At 38.0% G+C, this 23,925-nt stretch overlaps 1 protein-coding gene across 4 annotated transcripts in view; it reads right to left on the bottom strand.

The window, feature by feature from the left end:
* Positions 1-23,925, bottom strand: part of ROBO1 (roundabout guidance receptor 1) — a 688,715-nt gene that overhangs the window by 354,806 nt on the left and 309,984 nt on the right. For all 4 annotated transcript variants that reach the window (XM_030954600.1, XM_030954625.1, XM_030954591.1 and 1 more), the window contains exon 3: positions 2,516-2,599. In XM_030954600.1, coding sequence (XP_030810460.1) covers positions 2,516-2,599 — 84 coding nt within the window. The remainder of the gene's footprint in view (positions 1-2,515; positions 2,600-23,925) is intronic.

Here is a 23,925-nt window from a genome sequence, read left to right on the forward strand (position 1 = left end):
GTCTATTCAGGCATCACCTGAAGATAGTAACATGATTGAAAAATAAACTGCTCTTTATTTCACCCCTGGGTCCTGGTATCCTGGACTAATCCAAGTGATTTTAGGAAAGAGTCAGAGAATTTTCAGTACAAAAAAGCTTCTGGAATGGTTTTCCTTTTGGAGAATAGAATTCTAAATGTAAGAGAGAACAAGAATACTTCTGCAAAATCCATGAGTTCCAAATTAGGCCCATATGAATGAGCCCACAATTAGGAGGGGAAAAAAGAAAAGGCAACTTTACTTATAAGGTTGCATTCCAATGAGTATTATTTTTTAAACTCTTACTGATTACTAGAGAAACCTGTTGGACTAATTTTAATAAATACCTCAGGGCTTTTCCATATAAACCAAGGTATGCACACAGTGCTACTGATTACTATTACACAGTGGAGAAAAAATACTGGATCATTAAATCTTTAAACGTGAAAAACTTGGTCTTTCCTTCACTTGATGCTCATTCAAATAGAGGCAAAAAATATCCAATTAAACAAGACCAGTCATCATCTAGGTGCTAATTTTTTTTCAGCTTGTGTTTGCCTCTAACTCAGTCCTGACTTTTGTGCCCACTTGGAAAATACCTATCAAAATATAGCCTAGAGTTAAGTGGAGCCTCTGGGGAGCTACTGGAGCAGGGTTGACTTTGTCAGAGCTCTCAAGTGATCCCATTAGTCCCTCAGAGGCAGGTTAAACAGCTGCAATGCCCTGCAGAGCCTTTCCTGGGATGCTGGGATGCAGTGCCCAGCTGCTCGTGTGCACCTCGGAACAGGACAAGGATCCTTGGGGGTGCCAGATGCAGAAGGGTCTGTGCTCTGTTTGGGACACTGTCCCAAGCCCCCAGGTTCAGAGTGGAAGTATTGTCTTAAACACTGCCTTATTTGCCTTAAATACTGGAGCAGGGATGCCTGCAGCCCTTGCACCCTCTGCCTGCCATCACCCTCCCTTGCACTTGTCATGGGGGTGCCTGCTTAAAGCCTCCAGCCCCTCTCCAGTGGAAAAAAAGGATGGGATCTCCTTCTAAATTCTCACCCCTGTTGCTCTGGTGCCTCAGAGGGGTTTTGGGGTGCATACAGGGCCCCTCACCTGCCTCGTGGGCAGGTGTGGGGCTGTCAGGTGCAGGAATCTGCCTGTAGAGCACCAGCCCCAGACCTGGGATGGGTGAGGAGGCTGGAGGGGAACTGACTGCTCATCTCCAGGTAAAACTAAACCAGTTTATTTTTATTCAAGGAGTCTGACTCACTGTTCCAAGTAAATTAGTGGCTGTTTAAACACAAGAACCAAGGATCATGATTCCCATCTCTGTTTTCTGAACGCAGAAGTCTAACTTACATAAAGGGAAAAAAACCCATTTTTAAAGCTGTATTTTGTCAATATGATCATCCCATATGCACCAGAAATGAGCACGTGACAAACTTGGAGCATACAAGGGGAGGAATTTAAAACAAAATTAATAAGAATATTCAAAATGTAGAAAAGTCTAAATAATCCATGTGCAGCAGGATTCATGTGATGTTTTCCTAAAAAGGCATCTATCATGACTGAGGCAAAATTTGTATCCCTTTACTTTTTTTTTAACCTTTTTTAGAAAAAAAAGTAATATTTCAAACTGAAATAAAATTATGTGTCAAGGTTTTAAACCACATGCAGAGATGACTGTGAGGGGCAGGTGATGAAAGCTGCAATCACTGTAAGTGGCATATAACAGGGCCTGAAGTTTTATGAATAGACAAGAAATTGCTCTCTCTTATATACCTGCCTATCCTCTTCTTGTACCTTGCAAGACTGTCTTAGGAATATCTGAGTCACACTGGACCACCAGTAGTTCATGAAAACCCCTGACTGCAGCTGAGACTGGGCTGTGGTCAGTGTCTCCTGGAGCTGGGAAACATTTCAGGTTGCAGAGGAGATACAGGATTGGGTTCCTCACTGCTGTATGGTGCTGCTTATTCTGTGGCTTTTCTTATTTGGCCTAGAGACACATTTCTGTAGTTTATGCAAAGCAGAAGTCAATGAAACACACTCTTCTCCAATCACATTTAGTCTCATTTGGGTTTTCTTCCCTGCTGCAACGTATTTTACTTTTGTTTATAACAGAAACAAAGCAAAAAAAATCCCCAAATAAACATATGGAAAAATCCCCTTGGTCTTTGGAAAAATTTCTTTGAGATGATACATTGCCTCATGCACTAATATACACAGTTCAAAGGAAAATAATGGGTGCATTGTCTCAACAAAGCAAATTTAAACATTTAAATCATTGACATGTACTAACACACACACAAGGACAGTCATTTTGGTTAGTTAAAAGGCACAATAATATTTCCCAACAGCGCTAACAACGTTGAACTTTTAAAGGCGATGGAGAAAGAGAGCCAGCGAGCAAAGATGATTAAAGGAACGTATACAGGTGGCAATGGCAGATGGGGTGGGAAGTGTCAGGAGGAGGCAGTCAGGAATATTTTGGAAAGGTGCACTCTACCTGTGTAGCCCAGCGAATTGTCGCCGTGATCAGAGGTGGGGAGTGGCGTCCCGCTGTCGTTCCCCCTCTCTGCGTCCTCGGAGTCTGTCGGAAACAACACCAGAGCTGCTGATGGGGTCACAGGAGTAACAGGAGTTGCCATTTTGATCACAACACGTCCAGACACAATTAAATCCACACATGACAGCAAGAGCCACAGTGCCAGCGCACGGCACACCTCGTCCTTCCCCCTCCTGCGTGGATGAGCCCGTGAGAGCATGGTCCAGGCTCCCCAAAAAGCTGTCCCCTCTTGTCCCCTGTGCCAGTGTCACTCTGCAGCTCTCCAGGCACGGTGGCCGCCCTGCTAAGCAGCCAGCACAGGCTGCAAGGAGCATATGGGGACGGCAGGGCAGGGGAGCTGAATGCTAGCATCGCTAATTTCCCACCTTATTGTTAATCAAAGCTATTGACTGTGATCACTCCCCATCATCGCTTCATCTCCTGGCAATTACAGACCCAGGGGACTTCACCTCTTTGTGGGGAGGAGGCAGGGGGGCGGCTGGGGCTGGGCGAGCACCGAGGGGCTGCGAGATGGGGCAGGGGAAAGGGGCTCAGCCCTCCACCAAAAGATGTTCAGCATCACCAAGATGCGCTTTCCGCTACAAGATGCTTGCAAGGAATCACTCCCTTTTCATGTCACATTGGAAAAAGGGAAAAACGGGAAGGCAGCTGGTCAGCTAAACACATAAATGAACAGATGTTTTAAGACCTTCATAAATGAAGACATGTTTTAAGGGATAAATTGCAGATCCAAACGCCACAAAGCAAACACCATGAATATAACTCGTAATGATGAGCTAAATAATTCGAAACAAACAACAACAACAAAAAATTAAATCCCAGTTGCTCTGAAAACAAAACAGCACAACTCAAAGGAATTTGTCGACAATATCACTGCCCCGTTTTACTCTCAACGTAAAATTGTTTATTAAAAAACTTAACTCCTATTTTACTTTTGATAGTGCACTGTCCGGCACATCATAACTAAAAAGAAAAATTAGTATTTTGTTCAGAAGAAAACTTCGAGAAGCAAATGTCTTTGCAAAAATAACACTGCCACAACAATAGGCTGCTTTTCCCTTTTTTTCTCTGTTGACAGGTGTCAGATAATTTATTAATTATTGCAAAGACATGTTTTGCTCTCTCAGACATATTGTGGACTTCTATAATGACTGAAAATAACTGTTCATTTTCAACAAAATCCACACTGTTAAAAATTACTCTGAACTTTGACAAAACACCAAAAGCAACTGTATAAGAAACTAAACTAGAAAAAAGGAAAAAAAAGGTGGACTTTTTTTCTGGATGCTGGACTTTACTAGCTCAGTCATTCTCATTTTCAAGATGCAATGCCAAACATTAATTTCTCCATTTGTTTTCTAAACAATCTTATAGACAATATCTTTAAAAATCAAAATCTTTTTAATAAGTTAGAAAGGAAAAATATTAAGAAAACCAAAATCCTGAAGACCAACCCACTCAAGGGGACTTATTGGAAAAAAAATATTTCTTTAGAAAAGTCAATTAAAGGATTGATAGCATGCCTTTCAAAATACTGTCGTGCAAATTAAGAAAATAAAAGACCAAACAACAAAAAAGCAGCCGAACACCAAGATGATGTTTCATCTTGGCAGATGAAAGAAGTGAAATATGTTCGTTTATTGGCCCATTCATCTTTGCTGGCTCACTAATGGCCAATGTCACGTACATCTTTAAAATCTGCTCTGAAAATGGCTGCAGATTGACTGGATCAACACTCTCTTTCTCCAGATTGCTCACTCATTTGCATTCAGGGGTTGATTGGGTCAAAGTTTTAAATTACTGCAGTAAGGGACAGAAGGACGGGTCTTCTTATTAATTTAAGTGGCAGAGGCTGTGCCTACCTTTTCTTTGGTGCAAAGGTTTATAATTGAGTACAGGGAGCCCTGACCAAATTTAACCAATGAACCTGCTGCTCATCATTCTGAGAGATTGATTGCGTTCTAGGAGATTGAACCACACACTGCTCAAAATGATTGAGGGGGAAGAAGATGCACTGAAAGCTACTGGAAGTGTCCTGTGTGTCACTGGAATGTTTGGTCTCGTGCAAAATATAACTGCACAATGAATAGGGCTTTTTACCCAAGATAGCCCCTCAGATATGGAATTCTAAACAGTAGGCCATCCTCCTCACAGCACCTCGCAGCCAACCAATGCAAATGCCCCCATCAAAGCTCACTCAGGAGTTTTAACAGGATCAGTCTCCAATAGAGAACTGCTGTGACTTCAAAAAGCCAACAGGCTAGGAGAGCAGCAGCTGTAAAAACCAGAATAAAACTACTGGGAGCTATTCAGATTGCAAATCTTGGCTCCAATCACTCGGTAAAAGTAAATGAGGGAGGGAATTAGTCTCTTTTTGACACTGCTGATACTTACATGATATCTATTAGTGGCAATGCACTTGTTATTTACAAGCTAAAACTATACAGATCTTGTTCACTCTCTCATTCTTTCAGAAAGGCTACTTTCCCACCTGATATTGAAAATTACATTCAACTAATGTTAAATTATGGTCTCTCTCTGGAAATTACTTACTAATGATGAATTCTACCCATTTCATTGACCAATAAGTGCTACATTTTGGGCTGTTGCCCTCTGTGCTGGGCTGAATTTAATTTCAGCTCCGTCAGAAGTTCCAGCTTTGCTTGGGAGTCTCTGTAATAACAGAGGTAAGTAGTGTTGACTTAAATAACACATTTCACTGTAGGACTGCTGTGAAGGCACTCTGTTGAATGACTAGTAAAAATCCTGAATGTTAAGACATGATGTATTTCTTATAACTACCATGCTGTAAGATCAGGCAATTTTCAACTTGGCTCTCCTAAACATAATAAACATTTTTACATCATTATACTTTTTGAACTTGTTACAATGCCAGAAAATGGGAAGCAAATGAACTATAAACCCAAGAACAATTCACCTGACATATGAAGAATTTACAGTTTTGTCTGAGACAAAGCAGAGGCTGAACCTGGTGCCTAATCCGTCAAAGAAATATCATAATCACTCCTTTAGAGGTTTTAACAGAAGTGACAGAGAGAGACACCCCTTAAAAAAAAATCACTCCAGTGTGGTTGGACATTTTGGTTGAATTTCTATACCAGACAAGAAATATTTAAACCAAGGTTTCTATTTTTTCTTAGCTGCCCAAAAAGAGAGCCCATTTTCACTGAAGTAAAACTTAAACTTTAAAAGGATGCCTAGGCCATAATTGGTTCATTCATTATATAAAAAAAAGCCAAAAAACCCACCAAAAATAAAACCAAAAACGACAAAAGGAGCCCAAAAACCGCCCCAAAAACCAAACACAGCACACCCTTCCCCACAAAAAACTATCCAACAGAAAAAATACTTTTATCTATAAGCATGCAAAACTTCAGGAAGAAAACAAAATTATTTCCCCTCCTTTTTTTTTTCCTGTTTAATATAGTTCCAAATTAGTTTATTTGGGAAGAGGAAGTCGAAAAGTGAAACCTTGAGTAACAAAAAATAAGGATCAAAGCGACACCTTAGCGATTGCTACTACACTTTGCTTTTACAGGAGCACTTGAGATGCTTTTCATTTGAGAGGCAGAACACCCTCATCATGATGAAAAAATTTCATTCCCTCTTTCCACAGAAATTTCCAGAGCCACCATTCATTAAGTTGGGCAAGACATTGAAAAACCAAAAAAAATCAAAAAAAAACCCCAAACAACAACAACAACAAAAAAAGCCAACAAAGAAAAAAACAACAAATATCTACTTGGACTTGAGAGGAGAATGTTAAATTTACCAGCACTAAGAGCTCCAGCTTTTTGGTGGAATGTTTCAGGCTTAGTCAGCCCAAGCACACATGACCCCTTCCAACCATAAAGAGGATTTTACATAATCATACAGGTTCAGAACAATTTTAGGTGCTAATGGCAGTTGGAGAGCACAGATTTACGTGAATGTGAGAAGCCTTTTCCAATTCAATTTCTACTGAAATCTCTAAGTTATTCCATTTTACTGGATGGCCACACCATTCATGCTTTAATTTATGAATCTTTAGCTCTTCAAAATTTTTAGAAAATCCAAATAGCAAATATTTACTATTGCTATTTGTTCTTTTGGCTTCTAGAACACGTCTAACTAGACAGACACACTTATTTTCACAGCTATTTATATTCAAGTGCATTTTACAATCCTAACTTTAAAAACTATATTAAACATATTTTTAACCATGGCTATTCTCTTCATAGAAAAGTCACCAGTGATTTTTTTCCCCACTGGTAAGAGAAAGTGATGCCATCAGTTATTCCTTCTTTTGAACCAGGAGATACATCTGGATGACACATTTTATTGATGATGCACCCTTAAAAATCCCCAGATGATTCAGTATTGATGCCCTGGCCCAGCCTCCTGGAGGACATAAAGAAAAATTGAAAAGATGTAAACAGACACAACTCCTTACTTCTGTAAGAATTTCATGTGTCTGACTTTCTACACTGGTCTTTGCTTATCTGAAATTAAAGTCACCTACTGAAAAACATCTGACTACAAAAAAAAATAGTAACTGTTAGCACATTTAATTCCAAAATTTATAACTTCATTATTTCTTGTTATGTTTGTCTAAATTTCATTATCATCAGCAGCTTGGGGGTACAAAACTGGAAGGAAACAGCATGAACAGCATTTTGCAAATGAGCATTAATAAAAGATTAGGATGAAGCAAATGAATATAAACTACTATCAATATTAGAATTGTGTTCTACAAATTGGATCAATTCCCATTGATTCATTTCTAGTGATCTAGACGAATTCAGGAAGAGACATCAGAAAAAAAAAGCCCAACTGGGACTGCATCAAACCACAGCCTAAGATGAGGAACTAAATGAGTAAATTAGTAGCAGAGGTTTTTTCCAGTGTTTTGATTTATTCTAGGTTTTCTTTGGAGTTAAAGTAGAAATACACTGTAATATGTCTTAAAGAATATTTAATTTATTCCTATTTCTTCAATTGGTTGTACACAATGACAAAACAGTTTAGGCTCTCAGAGTATAACTAAGGAGAGTACCTAACGGAGAACTATTGATAAAAGCCAAATCATTAAATCCAAGAGAAGCAAATTTTGTACAGGGAAAGTACTATCTAATAGAATATGTTTATTTAGAAAACTGCAGACAAGCTTTCAAGGATGTAGACCTATTCTTCAGATCTGGAACAACAAGGAAAAACTTCAGGCTATGTGCAGAATTGGGAATAATTAGGCCACCTTTAGACTCTCACAGCTTGGTGAACACTCACAGGTCTGTATCAGAAACCTGTTAATCTGATTAATACCCTCACCAATATTTCATAATAGCTCAAAGTACTTTTTTCATAAGACTTAATACAGCATCTTTCTAGAGACTGGCACATTCAGCCAGCTAACTTGTTTAAGCTGGATAATTTAGCAAGTTATGACCACTTTCATCAGCTAAGAGTCTCCACAAGTAATAAGTAGTTCTTCATTAAAAATTTACACTGTTCAGCTGCCTCATTTCAGAAGTTAAGAAAGATTCAAGCTAAGGGGAAAAGGCAAGAATTTTCTCTCCCATAATGTCCTTAATGGGAGGATTTGGCTCAAGTAAATGGTAGATAAATCCACAAGGATTTTTTTTTATTAATATCTTGTACAAGTATGTTCCAGCAATTCAGTAAGTAGTCTAAAAAAAGAATGTACACTTCCACACTGGTACAGAAATGTTATTCATTACACTCAAAATATTCTTTTGATGAGAAAAGAACACTTTGTAGTGTAAAAGAAACCCCTTAGAAATTATTTTTTTTCTAAAACAAGGAAGAATAAAACATTTATTTAATGGTTTGAGTATCTCTTTTTTGCTCATCTTCAAAGAACAGTGCATGACTGAAATCCTGACAAAACCTCAGTAAGGAAGCTGTTTAAAAACCTTTCCTTCCCTTTATTTTCACAACTCACTTAATAACAGCCTTTAAGTGAGAACAAAAAGTAAATGAGTGGGGACTTATTATGCATAAGCAGGAAACAACCTTGTGGTATCTTTGCAAATTATTTATTTATTTATTTATGCAGTAGGTAATAAACAAAGGTGTTGAGCAAATGCAACACAGATCGAGCAAATATATTTTACTGAGTAGCAGAACCATAAGCAGAAGTCTTATGTGGGATCAGTCACTGTATGAATCCAATCACACAGAAACATTTCTGACTGACCATTTGAATTTCTCAAAAATTAAAATTTGGCAGTGAGCATGACAAACTTGCACTGCAAGACTTTGATGCTGCCTGTTGTTCTCTCTCTACCTGCCCTTGCTCCTTGACTTTTTCTGGCTTTTCCTTGCCCTTCTTGGGCTGTCCCTTGTAGCACTCTCTCCTGCTTGGCATCTTCTCCCATTTCTTTCCTTTTCAGAGAAATCTGAAGGTACCAGCCACTCAGGCTAATTAAATGGTGCTGGAAGTGAGCTAACAGGTGGTGGCCCCAGCTGCTTTTGTTGCAGGGGCAGATAAGAGACCCATCAGTAGCCTGTGCAAGGCACTATGATTAATTAGGACAAGAAGCCATTTTCCAGGGAGGGAGAGCAAGGTTTACAACAGAATTTTCTACACCAAGGTAACAAGCAATGTTTCTTCAGAAAATGCAGAAATAAATGACTTTTTTTTAAGTGCTTGCCAGTCATCTTGAGTATGTTCAATATGGCATATGCATAAGACCTACTTGACATCAATTTGTTCATACCAGTATTTTCTTCATACCAGTATTTTCTTTTCACTGCAAACTATGAGTTTTAACTTGCTTCAGGAAATGTTCTCTTTCTCAGAAGACCCCTTATTTTTTTTTCTCCAAGTAAACTTACATGTTTGCTGAGAAAGTTCTGACTGCTGTGGGAACTACTATCAAGACATTTAAATAATACCAACTAATACCATGTACAGCTGAAGAACTGGTTGTGCAAGCTTCCCATGCAATCCTACAACTCTACTGGACTTCTTGTAGTAATCCCCTAACTACTGAATTAAACTCTCTGAGTCTACACCCAGTCCTTCAGGCATTAACCCCTGCAGCTCCTCTTCCATGGTTTCAGCTCTGCAAGGATGATGTTTTGAGGCTGAACTATGCAGCTGCTTTACAAGAAGCTGCCCCCAAAATAGCAGCAGAAATCTGGGTTCCCTTGCTCTTTCTGTAGAGCTGGAATAGAGCAAGATTCCCACCATGCTTAATTACCCCTTACATTTTTCAGCTGAGTGGTGAACTTCGGGAAGGTGATGAATTTCCCTCATTAATGACAATTACAGACAAACAAGAAAAACACAGGAACTAATTCAGCATACCAGCAGCCTTGCAGTGACATGATTTGAAATTAAAACTACCATAGAAATGAATATTGAAGGGGACGTACACAATCCAACAGCTGAGAAAGTCCTTTCTCATTCCCTTGCTTTTCTGAATATGCAAAGTCATCTTGTGAGTTGTCAAAGATATATCTGCAGCACAGCTGTGTCATTTGCATTTTGCCAGTTTATCTGCAGAGCTCAGCGCGAAGAATAATGTTAAATCAATGTATGTCAATGCTTGCTTAAAGAAAGAACAGACATTCTTGCACTAATACACTGTCCAGCAAGGCAAGACACTGGCACATTAATTCAGCCTATTAAGACAGATATTTAAGCAAGAAAGCCTCCCTGATATCACAAGAGTCACAGCTGATTTGCCTTCAGAAGACACTCCTAGCCATTATGAATTGGTTTAAGCCCTGCTCCTTTAAAAAGGGCTACATTTTGAACAATTTTACTGTTTCCAACACATTTTCTACCTTCCAACAGTGACCTTAGCCATACTGTGATTACTGATGCCTTTAGCATATGGATTTCTTAGAAGATATATGTCTGGTTGTTGCTCTTATGTGCTTTCCCTTCTTTTTTTGTCTCCCATATCCCAGCTCTTTGGCTATGACAACAAAGCCAGCAGGCAGGACAGGCTGTAAAGGTTCCTGTTATACCATACTTAAAGCCAATCACATTTTATTTACCTTGTCTTCTGTACAAAGCAAAAGTATGCTATAGCCTATGGGGTGATTCAAGGATTTAAAAAATGAAGATTTAACCCTGTTGTAGTTGACAAATCAATGTGTCCTACCAGGAAAGAATTTGGTAGGTAATGTACAGGGATGATTTTGAAGTGAAGTGAAAAGGTGACTTGCATGGTAAACAGATATTCACAGTGACTTGTAAAAAGGCATGGAGTTGAAAAACATGCACTGTCAGTCAGGATTTCTCTACAAGGATCCATACAACATGGTAGTCAGTCAAGCTGTCCAGAATTCCTCTTCCTATTCCCCTTCCAAATGTATTAAATGAAACTCACTTGCAGCAATACCTTTTAATTTTTTTTTTTAAATCCTAAGATTTTTTAAAAATTGCCTTCTTTTATTCATGCTAAATAGAGGTAAGGACTTCAGGGATTATTTTTTCTTTTGTTATTTGATCATCCAGGCATTCTCTCTGTAAAGTTCTTCTGAATTTCTGCTTTTTGCAGCATAATGAAACACATTTTTCCAAAGAAGGTTTTTGAGTTTGTGCCTTGGAGAGAAGCCGTACAACAGGTGTTCCTGCTTGCTTTGTTTACCTGAGCTGACTACTCACTGCTCAAAATCATATCCTTAAGAAAACAAATGATGGAGCATGTAAGCATTTGCCTGGAAAATTTGATATTAGGCTTGAAGCCCTTTCTTGTTAAAGCAGCAAAATGCTCCCATTGACTGGATACAGGGTTCTGTTAGCACAGCTGTGAATACTTCAGGGAAGTGGGAGAAAGAGCCACAAATAAAGAATTAGCAATTACTATCTAGCTCATAATGAAACATACAGATATGTCCCAATCAACTTAATAATTCTCAGCCTGAACCAGGAAAGATAAAATAGTGGTCAGTTAATGTAATAGTTCCTAATGGTTCTTTAGCATCTTCCAGCTGGGAATCTCATTTCTCAATGTGATTAATGTCAGCCTCAAAAGAAAGCACAAGGTCAAAAATTACTCCAGGTTTATGAACTTAAACTCCAGACAAAATAGAACAATGATGAAATGAAATAGCTGAGGAGGAGAAAAATCAATAACTCTTCTATCTTGTCAGAATTCAACTCTGCAAAATTAATACCAGATAAGAAATCATACAACACAGCAGGGGGTACTTGGGCTTACAAGGATCTACAGATTTCTCTAAATATTGTTAATTTGTAATACTGTGTACGTTGAGCGTAGGAATTACTAGCTAGAGGCAGTAATTTTGAAACAAAAAGGGACCTCCAATAGATCCACAAGAATCCCAGAATTAGAGCTGTAACTGGAAGCAAGCACAAAGAATAAGTTTTAAACTACACAAATATGATGAGAACAATGCCAGTGTAAATAACAAAAGCAGCCACATCAAAATTTTGATGGATAAGTTTAACAAGATGGTAAAGATTAAGCAAATTACACATCTATGTTCAAAAACCTACCAGATCTCTGAGATAAATAGACAGAAAGACACAACCTTATCAGAAGCTTCAGTTTATGCATTGATAGATAGAGAAAAACAACTAAATAGCAAATGGAAGGAAATATTTGTATTTTGTGGTTTGTATTTTGTACCAGCTCTGCCCCCCTTAAAAAGCAAAACCAAAACTTTCATAGGGCTAGAGACTGGGAAATTAGGCTTCTCATAATAAGAGACTCATTTATCACCAGTAATGAACTGAAAATGGAAGCACAGATGACTAAGAATTCATTGGGTCAGATTTACGTGTAGAAAGTTTCCCAAGTATATCATTGCTGACTGGGTCACAGCTTTAATATCGCTGACCTAAAGTACAACACTGCAAGAGTGACAGCTTAAAAAAAGAAAAATTTCTTTATCAAGCCCTGTTTATTCGTCCTACCTTCATTTAATGTGTTGGTGCAGCTGCTCTGGGCAGGAAATAAAAAATACTTCTGGAGCAACATTATACATCTCGTGTATTTCTAGCGTGATTGGTTCCATATTGTTGGGGGCCCTCAAGCGCCTCTAGCAGAGATAGATCCTCAGCAAATTTAAACATGTCAAAGTGGATAAAATCAGAAATAGATGCTTCATCCCTACAGGCTAGGATGACTGCTGCCCAGCACTGAAATACCGGCAGGGAAGATGATGCCCTGGCTTCGAGCTGAGTCCGGCACGCTGCCCGGGGGGGCTGAGATGAGCACAGGAGCTGAGCCCTGGCGTGGCTGTCTGCAGCAGCCCTGCCAAGCTCCTGTGTTCCCTGGGGCTCCTCTCTGGTCCTGGCTGATGCCTCAGCCCAGGGGTGGCCCAGCTGTGACACCAGGGACAGAGGGGCCAGCAGCCCCCAGCCCTTGCTGGGTGCTGCAGATGGGCTCAGAGCACTGCAGATGTGACACTAGACCAAGAAAATGTCCTTCAGCAACATTTTTAGTGCCTGGTCAGCGGGGAAGCTCAGCATTTTGTTAGGTCTCCAGTGGAAAACTCTAGTTCTTTACAAGGAGCCTTTAAACCTGAATAGGTAGAGCAGAGTTTAAGTATCTTACATAGCAGAATTTCAGAAGGTCTAGGCACTGATAACCACAAAACCATTGTTTGATTGATGCAGACCTGTACCAATAACCTATCAATCATAAACAAGTTGTGAGGTGGCTCAGAACTCACTAATACACCATTACTACTAGTACTGAATGTAAACAACTGCATGCTCTATCTAAGGGTTTGCTCATTTGAAACCTCAGCATATTATGATACTAAAGATTTTTAGGTGTATCCAAGATATGCCTAAAAAAAAAAATGCATACATACATATATTAAAACATATAAAAATATATATAATGTATATATATATAAAAATATATACTATATATACATATATATATATATACACACGCCAACTAGTATACTAAACTTCTACCATAAAACCCAACAATATGAGAAGAAATTTAATTTTTTTTTTTTTACTGGCTTCAAGTTTATTTGTTTTGGTGGGAATATGGTTATGAAAAATGGGAAAAGGAGACAGGAGAACAATACAAACGCACAAGAACTTTAGAGAAAGAAAAGCATTTTTAGTGAATCGAAGGCAATTAATCATATTTCCTTTTAGGAGGTCAGACTACAGAAGATTCCTGGAAAAGCACTGTAATTTCAGAAGGTGCTGGATATGAAAAAAAGAGAGTAACACATTGGATCAAATAACACACCCAGCTAGAGACAGATCTGACATTGAACACTAGTTAGAAAGTAAAACAACAAAGAATGCTATTATTTTATATTTCACAAAGAAAACAAGTCTCAGAAAATACTGAGAAAATTTAAACTTTAAACCAAAAGAAACTACTGAGTTTACCCCATCATCCCTCTTACTTAAGATGTACAGTTTATTCAACTCTACCAAAATTATATTGCTGTTCTACAATTGTAGAGTGACCAAGGAGAGGTGATATAATTTTGAAAGCTTAACGCTGGAGGTAAATAAGCTGTAAGTGCACATAAATGCTCAAACTGAGTAAAACCAAAGCATGAAAGAACTCAGGGAGGAAGACTATGCACCTGAAGTGAAGATGATTTCAAATGCCCTTCAGGAAAACTTCTAAAACTGCTAAATGTTTTAGAACTTTTACCTTAGCTACAAAACACTGAGCAATAAAACCAGAAACACTTGATATTAGAAATAATAAAATTAAACTCAATTTAAGATGTTTTCCTTATGGTTTATGTTTTTCTAAATGGCTATTTTGAAAATGTATTTAGTCTTAGAAAAGTGAAACATATAATACAAAGAAATTTATGTTCAATGATGAATGGAAAGCTGGGTAAAAAAATTGCAATAAATGAACAAAATCTACCATAAACATTGACTGAAATGTTAACTAGTTTTACACTGATTAGCACTCATGCCTAAGAAGGCTCCCCAGGTAAGCTCCTATTTAAGCTTTTCTCCTCAGCTTGAAACTTGAACATAATTATGTTTGACTAGATTCAGGCTGAGTGGCTCAGGGTCCTGCTCCCCCAGTCATCCCAATCAAAGTCCTAGACAAAACCTTTCCCACTTTCCTTGAAGCCTCCCACCACAGGCATCTTTCTCAAGGCAACCTAAAGAGAGAAGTTGGTGTACAGCAAAATCTTGTCTAATGTGCAGACAAAATGCAACTGCACTTCACATCCACTGGTTCAGGTGTAGCTTTGAGACTCTTTCCATCTTTATTTAATATGTGAATGAAGATTAGCAAGTGAATTCAGAAAAGACTAGAGCAAGAGATCCAACAGATGCTGACTCTGTGATAGCAGAATCCCTATTCTGTAAAAAATCACACTAAAGTAAAACACTTCCAAGCCCTTCCTCATCTTATTCAGCTTATTTCATCAATATATATTTAATAATCTGAATTTGTGACATTAACAGAAATTTCATATTTCTTAAATGTGAATGAATAACTAATTCTATTATTTGGATGCTTAAAATTGAAAATAAAGGCTGTTCATAAGTAGTAAAAAAAAGCACTTGATGAAAAATGCTATAGGTAGATGAAGATTTTTCTCATGATATACTATCAAGGAAAATTTAGTAGAATTTAAACTGGCCCCTCATTTATCACATCCTGGGGGCAAGTCAGTTAATAGCTATATTGATTCTCTTTTGTGTTCATTCTTATATACATCACCCAACCAAGGTGAAAGCAACCATGAGATATTAATTTTGGAGAAAAATATTTAAATGATAAATGTTTGAAATTGCAGTTTAGGAATGATTATTATACAATGGATTTGCTGTTCTTAAATTACAGGATGGATGGATATAATCACACCAGGAATTGTCACATTAATAAATACTAGGTGATCCCTGGATGTGCTGTACTGCTGGGAACTGAGACTCAAACAGAATTGTATCATTGAGGATCTGATACATGTTGAGCATCACTTTCACACAAAACTCAGGGTACTGGGAACCTTTGCTCAGTCAAAGTGCAAAATGAAATAAATATCTGAGACCATGGTTTCTTTGGCCTGCCACTATCTGAAGATTAGAAGAGGGAAAAATACTCCATTTCTATGCACATCTGATTTCACAGGTGTTTGGTTTTTTGCTCCCACTGAAAAGTAAAGAGCAGAGCAGATGACTCCCACCCCAATGTTTGTCTGTTTTGAAGAAGGAAGATCAATGAAAGAAAGTGAAATTACCTTCTTCAAGGTCAGAAATTATGCACTGCACTTTTTTTTTTTTTTTTTCTGGAAGAAAAGATATGGAGCAGACTGAACTAGAATACAACCAAAACACAGCTCAAAAAATTGAATACTAGGCATTAACACAATATGTCTTTTAAAAATACTGGAGGCAGTGTAATTTTTTTTTTTCCTTTGGCCTCCTCCTTACAAAATGTTACTATTCTTGCGCAACTGGTTTTCCTTTTTCAACTTAACAGTTCAACTAATCCTTAATTCCTAGACTAATTCAATCAGTTATTATTTTATTCAATGTGTATTTAGAAAGTTGAATCTTTGTAAGGATCGTTTGATATTTTCTTTATTTAAGAAAACTCTTTCTCAACAACAAACATTTTCCTTCATCAAGCCTGAAGATTCCTGGCTTTTTTTTCTTCAATGCTTCAGGTTGTTCAGTGTTACATTTTGTTAGCAGAAAACAAGACAAAGTTTAGGGTGCATTTGTGTAAAAAACTGTAAAAACATAGAGGCTCCCACAGCTGCTTCAAGGTCAAGGGGAGCTGCAAGGTGGGAGGTAGAAGTTTATCTTAATCTCTTTGGAGAAAAGAGAAAGGGAGCAGAGAGAGCCCACATTTGGGGCAGTCTGTGGCTCCTTTTAAGAAAACAATTGACTTCTTTTGTATTTTTATGACTGGAAAAAAAAGGGAAAACAGATATCTGAGGAAAAAAGAGCCAGCCCTCCTGTTGCAAGGACGCTTGGTGAAGCGCGGCTGGTGTCTCCCGCAGCGCGCAGCCCCGGGGAAAGGCTGGGCTTGGGAAGAGCCCCCGACTGCTGCAGCTGAGGCTCCTGGAGCCCCAGCAGGGTCAGGGAGGTGCCCCTGGGGAGAGCTTCCAGGGGCCTTTGGGGCTGAGCTCCAGCTGCTGCTGCTGGGAGGGGAGGAGATGAAATTATAGCGTGGAAAGGGGAGAAAAGCAGAAAGTCTGAAGGGATGAAAACACAGAGTTTTGCTTTCATCCCGCTAATATTCTCAGGAATCCCTTTAGGGGGATGAAAGCCAGCCCTTGTAAGTTTGATTCCTCTGTCTTTATGTTTTGCAGGCATCTACAGACAACAGAAATAAGTGATAATGAATAAGAATTGGAAACAGTACTGACTGCTGCCTGAGTTCACTGAAATGAGTGTAGCAAGACACAGGCTCTTTCACAAAGAGCCTCTGACCAGTTTGTGCTCTTTGTTGAAAGAGTTTGTGACCAGCTATTTCAGTGAACAGCAACAACTAACATGCAACACCCTCTACAACACCCTCTACAACTCCCAACCAAAAACCTCTGCAAGTTAAAAAAAAATATAAAATCCTGTATACCCTTAACGGTCACAAAACCACAGACTTGAAACTTAGGAAATTGTAGAAGTGAAGCTGCATGGCTGATCCTGCTACAGCTTCCCAAGGCAGCTCTCAGTCATTCATTCCATGACCCTTTCAGAGTGGCGTCCCAGGGCAGAGAATAGATAACAAGAAGGTGAAGTACAAAGTGTTTGAGGTGTATGGACACTGTATGATCAGGAATCAGCCTTCTTTAAAACCATTTAGTTCACAGACACCACTGCTGAATGCTCTCAAAAGGTGAACTAATACAGTTTCCTCAGAAGTCTGCAAGATGGAGAAGGTAATAATATCATCTCATTCTAGCTGGACGTCTGAGATGCCATTGTGGCTAGAGACAATTTTTCTGAAGAAAGTTGCTCTCCAGATTTCCACATTTCTTCCAGCCCCATGTTTAGAAGCCTGTGGTGTTGGAACTAATACAGAGAGAAAAAGGACACTGGTGATTGTCCCAAAACCCTGGTGATCTTTCAGAGCTTTCACTGTGCTGTCTGTACAAGGCTGACTAGTTTAAAAGTTTAACCTAGCTAGCCCAAGGCATCAAGCAAGCCAAAGATATCATTAAAGCCTAAATGGGGCCATCTCCTGGCTTCATGGACACTTCCAGGCCAATAAATAACTAGCTGATTAGCATAAAAAGGAGCATTTCTAATACTTATGAAAGGATCAGTAAGCATGTAATAAATTTTTCCCTTCCACTGTCTGTATTTAATGTGTTAAACTGTAATATTCTGAATAAGACACAATTTTTAATATCTGCTTTTCCAAAACACTTTTAAATGTTATATTCATTTTTTTTAAATCTAGGGTTTTGTTTATATGGCTTACATGGAATAAAATATAAAATGCAGGCTTTGATTGCTGTCTTCTATTTTTCTCTCTTCCTCCTAGTCGTTTTCCCAGCAAATCAAAATGTAAACCCTGTTGCCATTTTTAAGTATGCATGTGAAAGAAAATTGATTCCCCAGCAAAGTTCCGCATGTGCTGCAGAAAATAAAATTAGGCTTACAAAAGTTCTTTTAATTTACAGGAAACAGTTTGTGACTGATTGCTTGGGAAGAAAACAAAGGAAAAATTTACTTTAGAAAATGCTCTGGCTCCTACAATCATGACAGCTTAAAGCAGAGGAAATCTTGAGGAGTGACAGACATTTTATAATAAAGACTGCTAGCCTGGAAACCATCTCAGCTGCTTACTTTTGAAATCAGATCTCTTAATCTGTCACTTTCTTGCTGAGTTACCACAATCAGATCAAAAGAACTCAAATTCAGACAGGTACTAAGATGCCAGAGACCTCTCTCGATCTATTCCTGAGCCTGTCTGTCCCCTTCTATCAAATGGGAATAAAAGACTAATAAATAATACAATTTGCACATCCACAGCAAATTGAAATGTGTCTTCATGTCTTTGCTATTACTATAAATTAAATATATACAATGATTTGGTAAAAAGCTGAAAGTTTGTTAAGTTATGAAGCATACATTTATCTTGTACATTTCTTACCCACTGAAACTTTCAATACTTAAGAAGGTTAAGAATTGTGTAAGCACAGTTCTTGTCTTACTGCTCTTATACTTCAAAGATGACATTGCATTTATATTGTAATTACATCCTCAAAAACATCAGCTGCTGTATCCTAAAAATGAAATAGTTTTTGTGAGCCTAAATTTGTCACTACTCCTGAAACACAGTATTTTATCAGCCTGTATAGGTATCCACTATTTTAGAAAATAATGATTTATCTGGCATAACACCATTCACATCTTAGGAACTACAGGAATTTTCTTTAGCCAAAAGAGAAACATTAATATGTTAAGCATTCAAAATATGTTTTCTGCAATTCTCTTAAGTGATTAGCAACAACTTAGCCTTACAAACTCAACTTTCCTAGTATGAGACAACTAAGCTACAAAATAGAACTTTCCCTACTAAAGAGGAACACAAAATCTTAACAGATTAGGTTTTGTCATTGCTATAAACTAGTGTCAAAATGATTTCTGGAATTTCTGTTGTGCTATAGAATCTCCCAGAATTATTTAAACATGATGTTTCACAACACAACCATGCTCCTGAAGTGATACAAACAAGACAGATTTTCATTCTTCCCAGTGTCTCACTGCACACAAACCCCACATTTGCAGAAGCCTTATAAGCAGCTTCTAAGACTGTTGGCTCAGGTTCTGCTAATTATCAAATGAACTGCAAAATTAGGGGGTTTTTACCCTCTATTGCATAGAAGCATCTCTTGTCACTCACCAAACTGATTTATGGGTTCATGTCTAGGTGAAGAAGCTACAACAGCTTGCTCTTTTTTAGTTTAAGAAGTTAGTGACATTTTAGATACAGCAAAAAGTCTATTTTGGAAAGAATAAATAATGCGGTCTAAGTATTTTTACTTCATGTAGCTGAGCTAGCTGCAGTGCACCCAGGTTATTCTCAAGACAAAGGAGTGCAGACAAAAGAAAAACCTTGGCATCTACAACTGCCATATGGAGGGTCCATGTGTCATTGTTGTGTGGTAAAATTGTCTTCCAAATTTTTTTCTCATGTTATTTATAACGTATTGACATTTTCCCAGCTCTTTTTCTTTCAAATCTGAGAGGAGGAGAATCACATTATTTTTTGGTCCAGAAGCAGAGAAAAATGAATTTATCTTGAAAAACTCCACCTAAAGTATGAAATGGCTTTTACAGGCGTAAAAACAACTTCCTCTTAAGGCCCAGTGCTGTGGGACTGTCCATGGCTTGAGGCTAATGCTCTCCCCAGGCAGAGCTGAGGGTCCATCCTTTCTCATGGCTTGATGCTCCTGTTTCTAACCTTCATGGTTTGTTAGCCAGGTGACCTTCAACCTTTGATCCTGGGAAGACTATGAGTGGTGACACCAGATTTGCCTCAGGAGCACGGCTGCAGGGGAGCAGTCCCAGGTGCACCACAAATGCACCTTGTCACATCATTCTGCACTTAATCACTGGGATATCAAAATACACTCAGAATGTGCATATATAAATATATTATAAATAAATACATGGGAATATAAATAAAAATTGGCATTTAGGGGAGATAAGTCAAGCTGCAGCCATTATACTGCTGTGACATGCTTTTATGCATGTATCCCCCACATATCCTAATCCAAAATAAGATTTATGTGTGCACTTTGCTTCAAGCAAACTATTAGTGCCATGACTGGGGAGTGTTCTTTAAACAAAGCTGTAGAAATCAATGACACAAACTTCTAGAGAAATTATCTGTGTGTTTCAGAAGCTTTTGTTGCATTGGGGTGTAATCCCAGCTCTTTTGAATACGAACTAACATTTCAAAACTTGGGACAGGTTTGACTACATGTCAGGGAAACAATTCAACACCTGCCATATTTGGGGTATTATTGTAATACAAATAATAAATAACATCCCTGAGCCTAGAGCTGTTTAAAAAATTTCCACTGAGAAACAAAAAAACCACCAAAACACATGTCTTTTTCCTTGTAATTCTCTTTGTTTCTTTCCTTCAAGATTTGCATGGGTGTCCTCTAAAAGATTTCTCTCAGGATAACAGACCAAAAGGAAGCTTTCTGTGGTGAAAATCGTTCACAGGTTAAATTCTACTGGATTAGATGCAGCTGTAAAATGAAGATATTCTTGATGTAGCAATGCTGTATCTAGATACTAATTTGGAAACAATCCTAGAATCACACTTTTTTTCCCTTCTATTTAAACCAGAATGAAAATGAAAGTATATGCCTAAGACAGGAAGAATAACAGCTATGACAATAAAAGGTCTGAAGAACATGCCAAAATACCACGATTCTCAAAGCAAGTAAGACAAAACAGTATTGTTTTACCAAGGTTATGGAATTTGAAATATATGTTTCACACACAACACACCATGATTCAAAACAGCTGACCTATTCTGAAAGAGAGTCCAGAGAAGGTTTTATTGACAATTGCAACTTAAAATGGCTCCATTGACAAAACTGTAATATGAACCAAAAGCCTCATCTTACAAAGTCTTTTGTCCTTTTTATAATGTGCAGTGGGAAGTCCCATTGACCTCATGGCTCCGCAGGTTAAGCAGGCATCTACATCTTCTCCTCTCTATAGCTGAGTTTGCCTGGGATCCAGTAAATGAAGAGCTAAGAACCACCAAGCTCAAAACTCTGCATTTTCATTTGGGGGCCAATAATTATGTGGACTCAAAGGGAGGAAATAATAGATAAAGAGAGGAGAGTCACAAGGAGATAAGAGAGAAGAAAAAAACTTGGCTGAGAAATGAGCTCCAGCTGCTGACTCACAGAAACATTTCTCAATAAAGTTCATGAGGATGTTGCATAGAGATTCAGTATGTGTGTGTGACAGCTAAATAATCCATGGATTAAGAGTCACAGACACAGTTAACATCCTTCCTGAGCTTTTAAATTGTAATGATTATCAAGCATGAAAGTTTCCCCTCTCTCTTTTTTTTTTAAACAAGAAAATTTATGCATTGTATTATGTACACTTAGAGTCCCTAGAGACTTCCTATACCTATTTTAGCTGTTTCTTTATACTTTGTTAATATGGTTATATAAATAATCATAAAGAAAGGGGAAAAAAACCCAAACAACCTTTTCCCAGAATATTTTGTGAACTTAAGTAGTTAGAAATAAATATTAAGTCTACATAACCAATACCTTCCTCAGTATTGAGGGAAAGATAAACTCTAAAAAAAGTATAAAACCAGCCTCCAGCTTTCTGCTCCTCTTATTCCACTATTCCCAGCAACACAGGCAAAACCTTTCTTGGAATTTCTCCATCATCATTCCTAACAGGGCTGCATCCCTGACAACACCACAGTTTAAAAGCACCAGGACAATCATCAACACTCTTTGACACAGTCTTCATCTACATCTAGTCATGTGACAAGATGCATAAAATATTACAACTTCCAAAGAATATTGAGTTTTATGACTTAAAACAGCAATTAATCAGATACTTTATTTCAATAGGCCTTAGCTTTGCTAGACAAGGAGGAAAATGATGAGAAAAATATTAGTTCTATGTTTGCATTTCCTGGTGCCTCCAAAAAGACAGACTTTGGAAATGGTTTGTAAATACATTCATTTATTATCACATATTCACTAATAGACTTGTTCTTGGGAGTCCCATAATAGTGCAGTGCAGATTCCTCAGATTATGCAAAAAATCAAAATACCTATTATATGCAATGTCTCTCATGTAAAATGATATGCCAACTTCCATAATCATTTCCTATTCTCTCTTTAGAAAAATTTCATATATTTTAAACCTAATTATAATAACAAATAAAAGACCTTTATAGTAATAAGGAAGGAAACTGGCACAGAATCATAATAAAGAAAAGCCAGCTGAGGAGCCTGCTAGAAAACAATACTATGTATAATTGGTGTTTAATTATGCAGAATTAACAAATGGCAGCAGCACTGGTTGTATTACTTGACCAGGGCTCTTTGCCAAGTCAACAAGCTGGTTTTAATGTAGGAAGTAACCCATTCAGTTATCTGTGCCTTTGAGCAGGGCCCTGACTGCTGTGTTCTCCGTCTGTGTTGCCAAAAACATTTAGCAGAAGAAAGAAATCTGTTGATTTGCTAAAGCGTGATAAATTTTGGTCATTGATATGGGTGAATGCACCAATAAGATCATAAAAAAGTTTTCTAAACATTTTATTCATCTGGTGCCAATGGTTTAGTAACACCATGAGAGCTCAAAATACTAATTAGTATGAATTTGCAGGGTGGATATGCTATACAATAGAATATTGAACATGTTTATTTGAATATATTGCCTCCACTAACCCCTCCCCTCTCCATACACACATATTTGAATGTATTTAAAAACATTATTAAATATTTATGTTCTCTAGAGCCTCATCACGTAATTTTCTCCTATGGTAAGCAATTAATTTGCATTTTGGAATGAGCACAGCTACAATAATATGTAGGAGAAATTAGTGGAAAGACTCTGCCAATGTGCCCACACTCACAACTGACCCCTGTGATAAACCTGAGCACTGCCTCACCAACAGCATTTACTGCTAAATGCAGATCAGAAAACTCTTTGAGGGAAGGAGAAGGCAACAGAAACTCCTGGAGATCCCCAAAAATGTGCAGCAGTCTGCCCTTCCTGCTGAAGTTCTCTTTCATGTGTGGGTTTATTTGGGAGTTGTCACCCTGATAACTGTGAGAGTAGCAGGTGTACTGGCAAATCAATGAGAACCTTCAAACAGAATTGCATTGACACATATATTTCTGCTGTATATTTTTGCTGGAAGACACAAAACCTATTGAAAGCCATGGAGAGAAAAGCAGAATTTGGGATCTGATAGAATAGAGAATTCAGATTGAAACAAAACAATTGGGAAAGTCTCTGTCACCCAAACTGCTCTACAGATTTGCACAGATTCAGGTTCATCTGCAGTTGGTACTGTTAAATCCTATAACTGATTTTCTCTGAGGTCAGGCAAGGATTTAACTTACTGCAAGATATGATGAGCTACTCTCATCTGAAACTCTGGGAGAAAGACCAGGCAAAATTAACCTTTCTCATGAAGAGCCATTGTCACAGAAATCTGGTTGCAACTGAAGAAAAATTAAGAACAGAAGATTGGTCTTTGCTTTCAGTGCTTCTCAGGATGACAGAGAGCATGGCAAGGACAGCAACCTGTGGAGCACCAAATGTGATGCAGGACTAAATGGGATCCTCTTTTACATCTTTAAAAATAATGGGCTTTAGCATTCAATACTCATTTTAACACCCACTTTTACTGGCAAAG

The sequence above is a fragment of the Camarhynchus parvulus genome, chromosome 1 (genome assembly GCF_901933205.1).
Source record: "Camarhynchus parvulus chromosome 1, STF_HiC, whole genome shotgun sequence".
NCBI classification, from domain to species: Eukaryota; Metazoa; Chordata; class Aves; order Passeriformes; family Thraupidae; genus Camarhynchus; species Camarhynchus parvulus.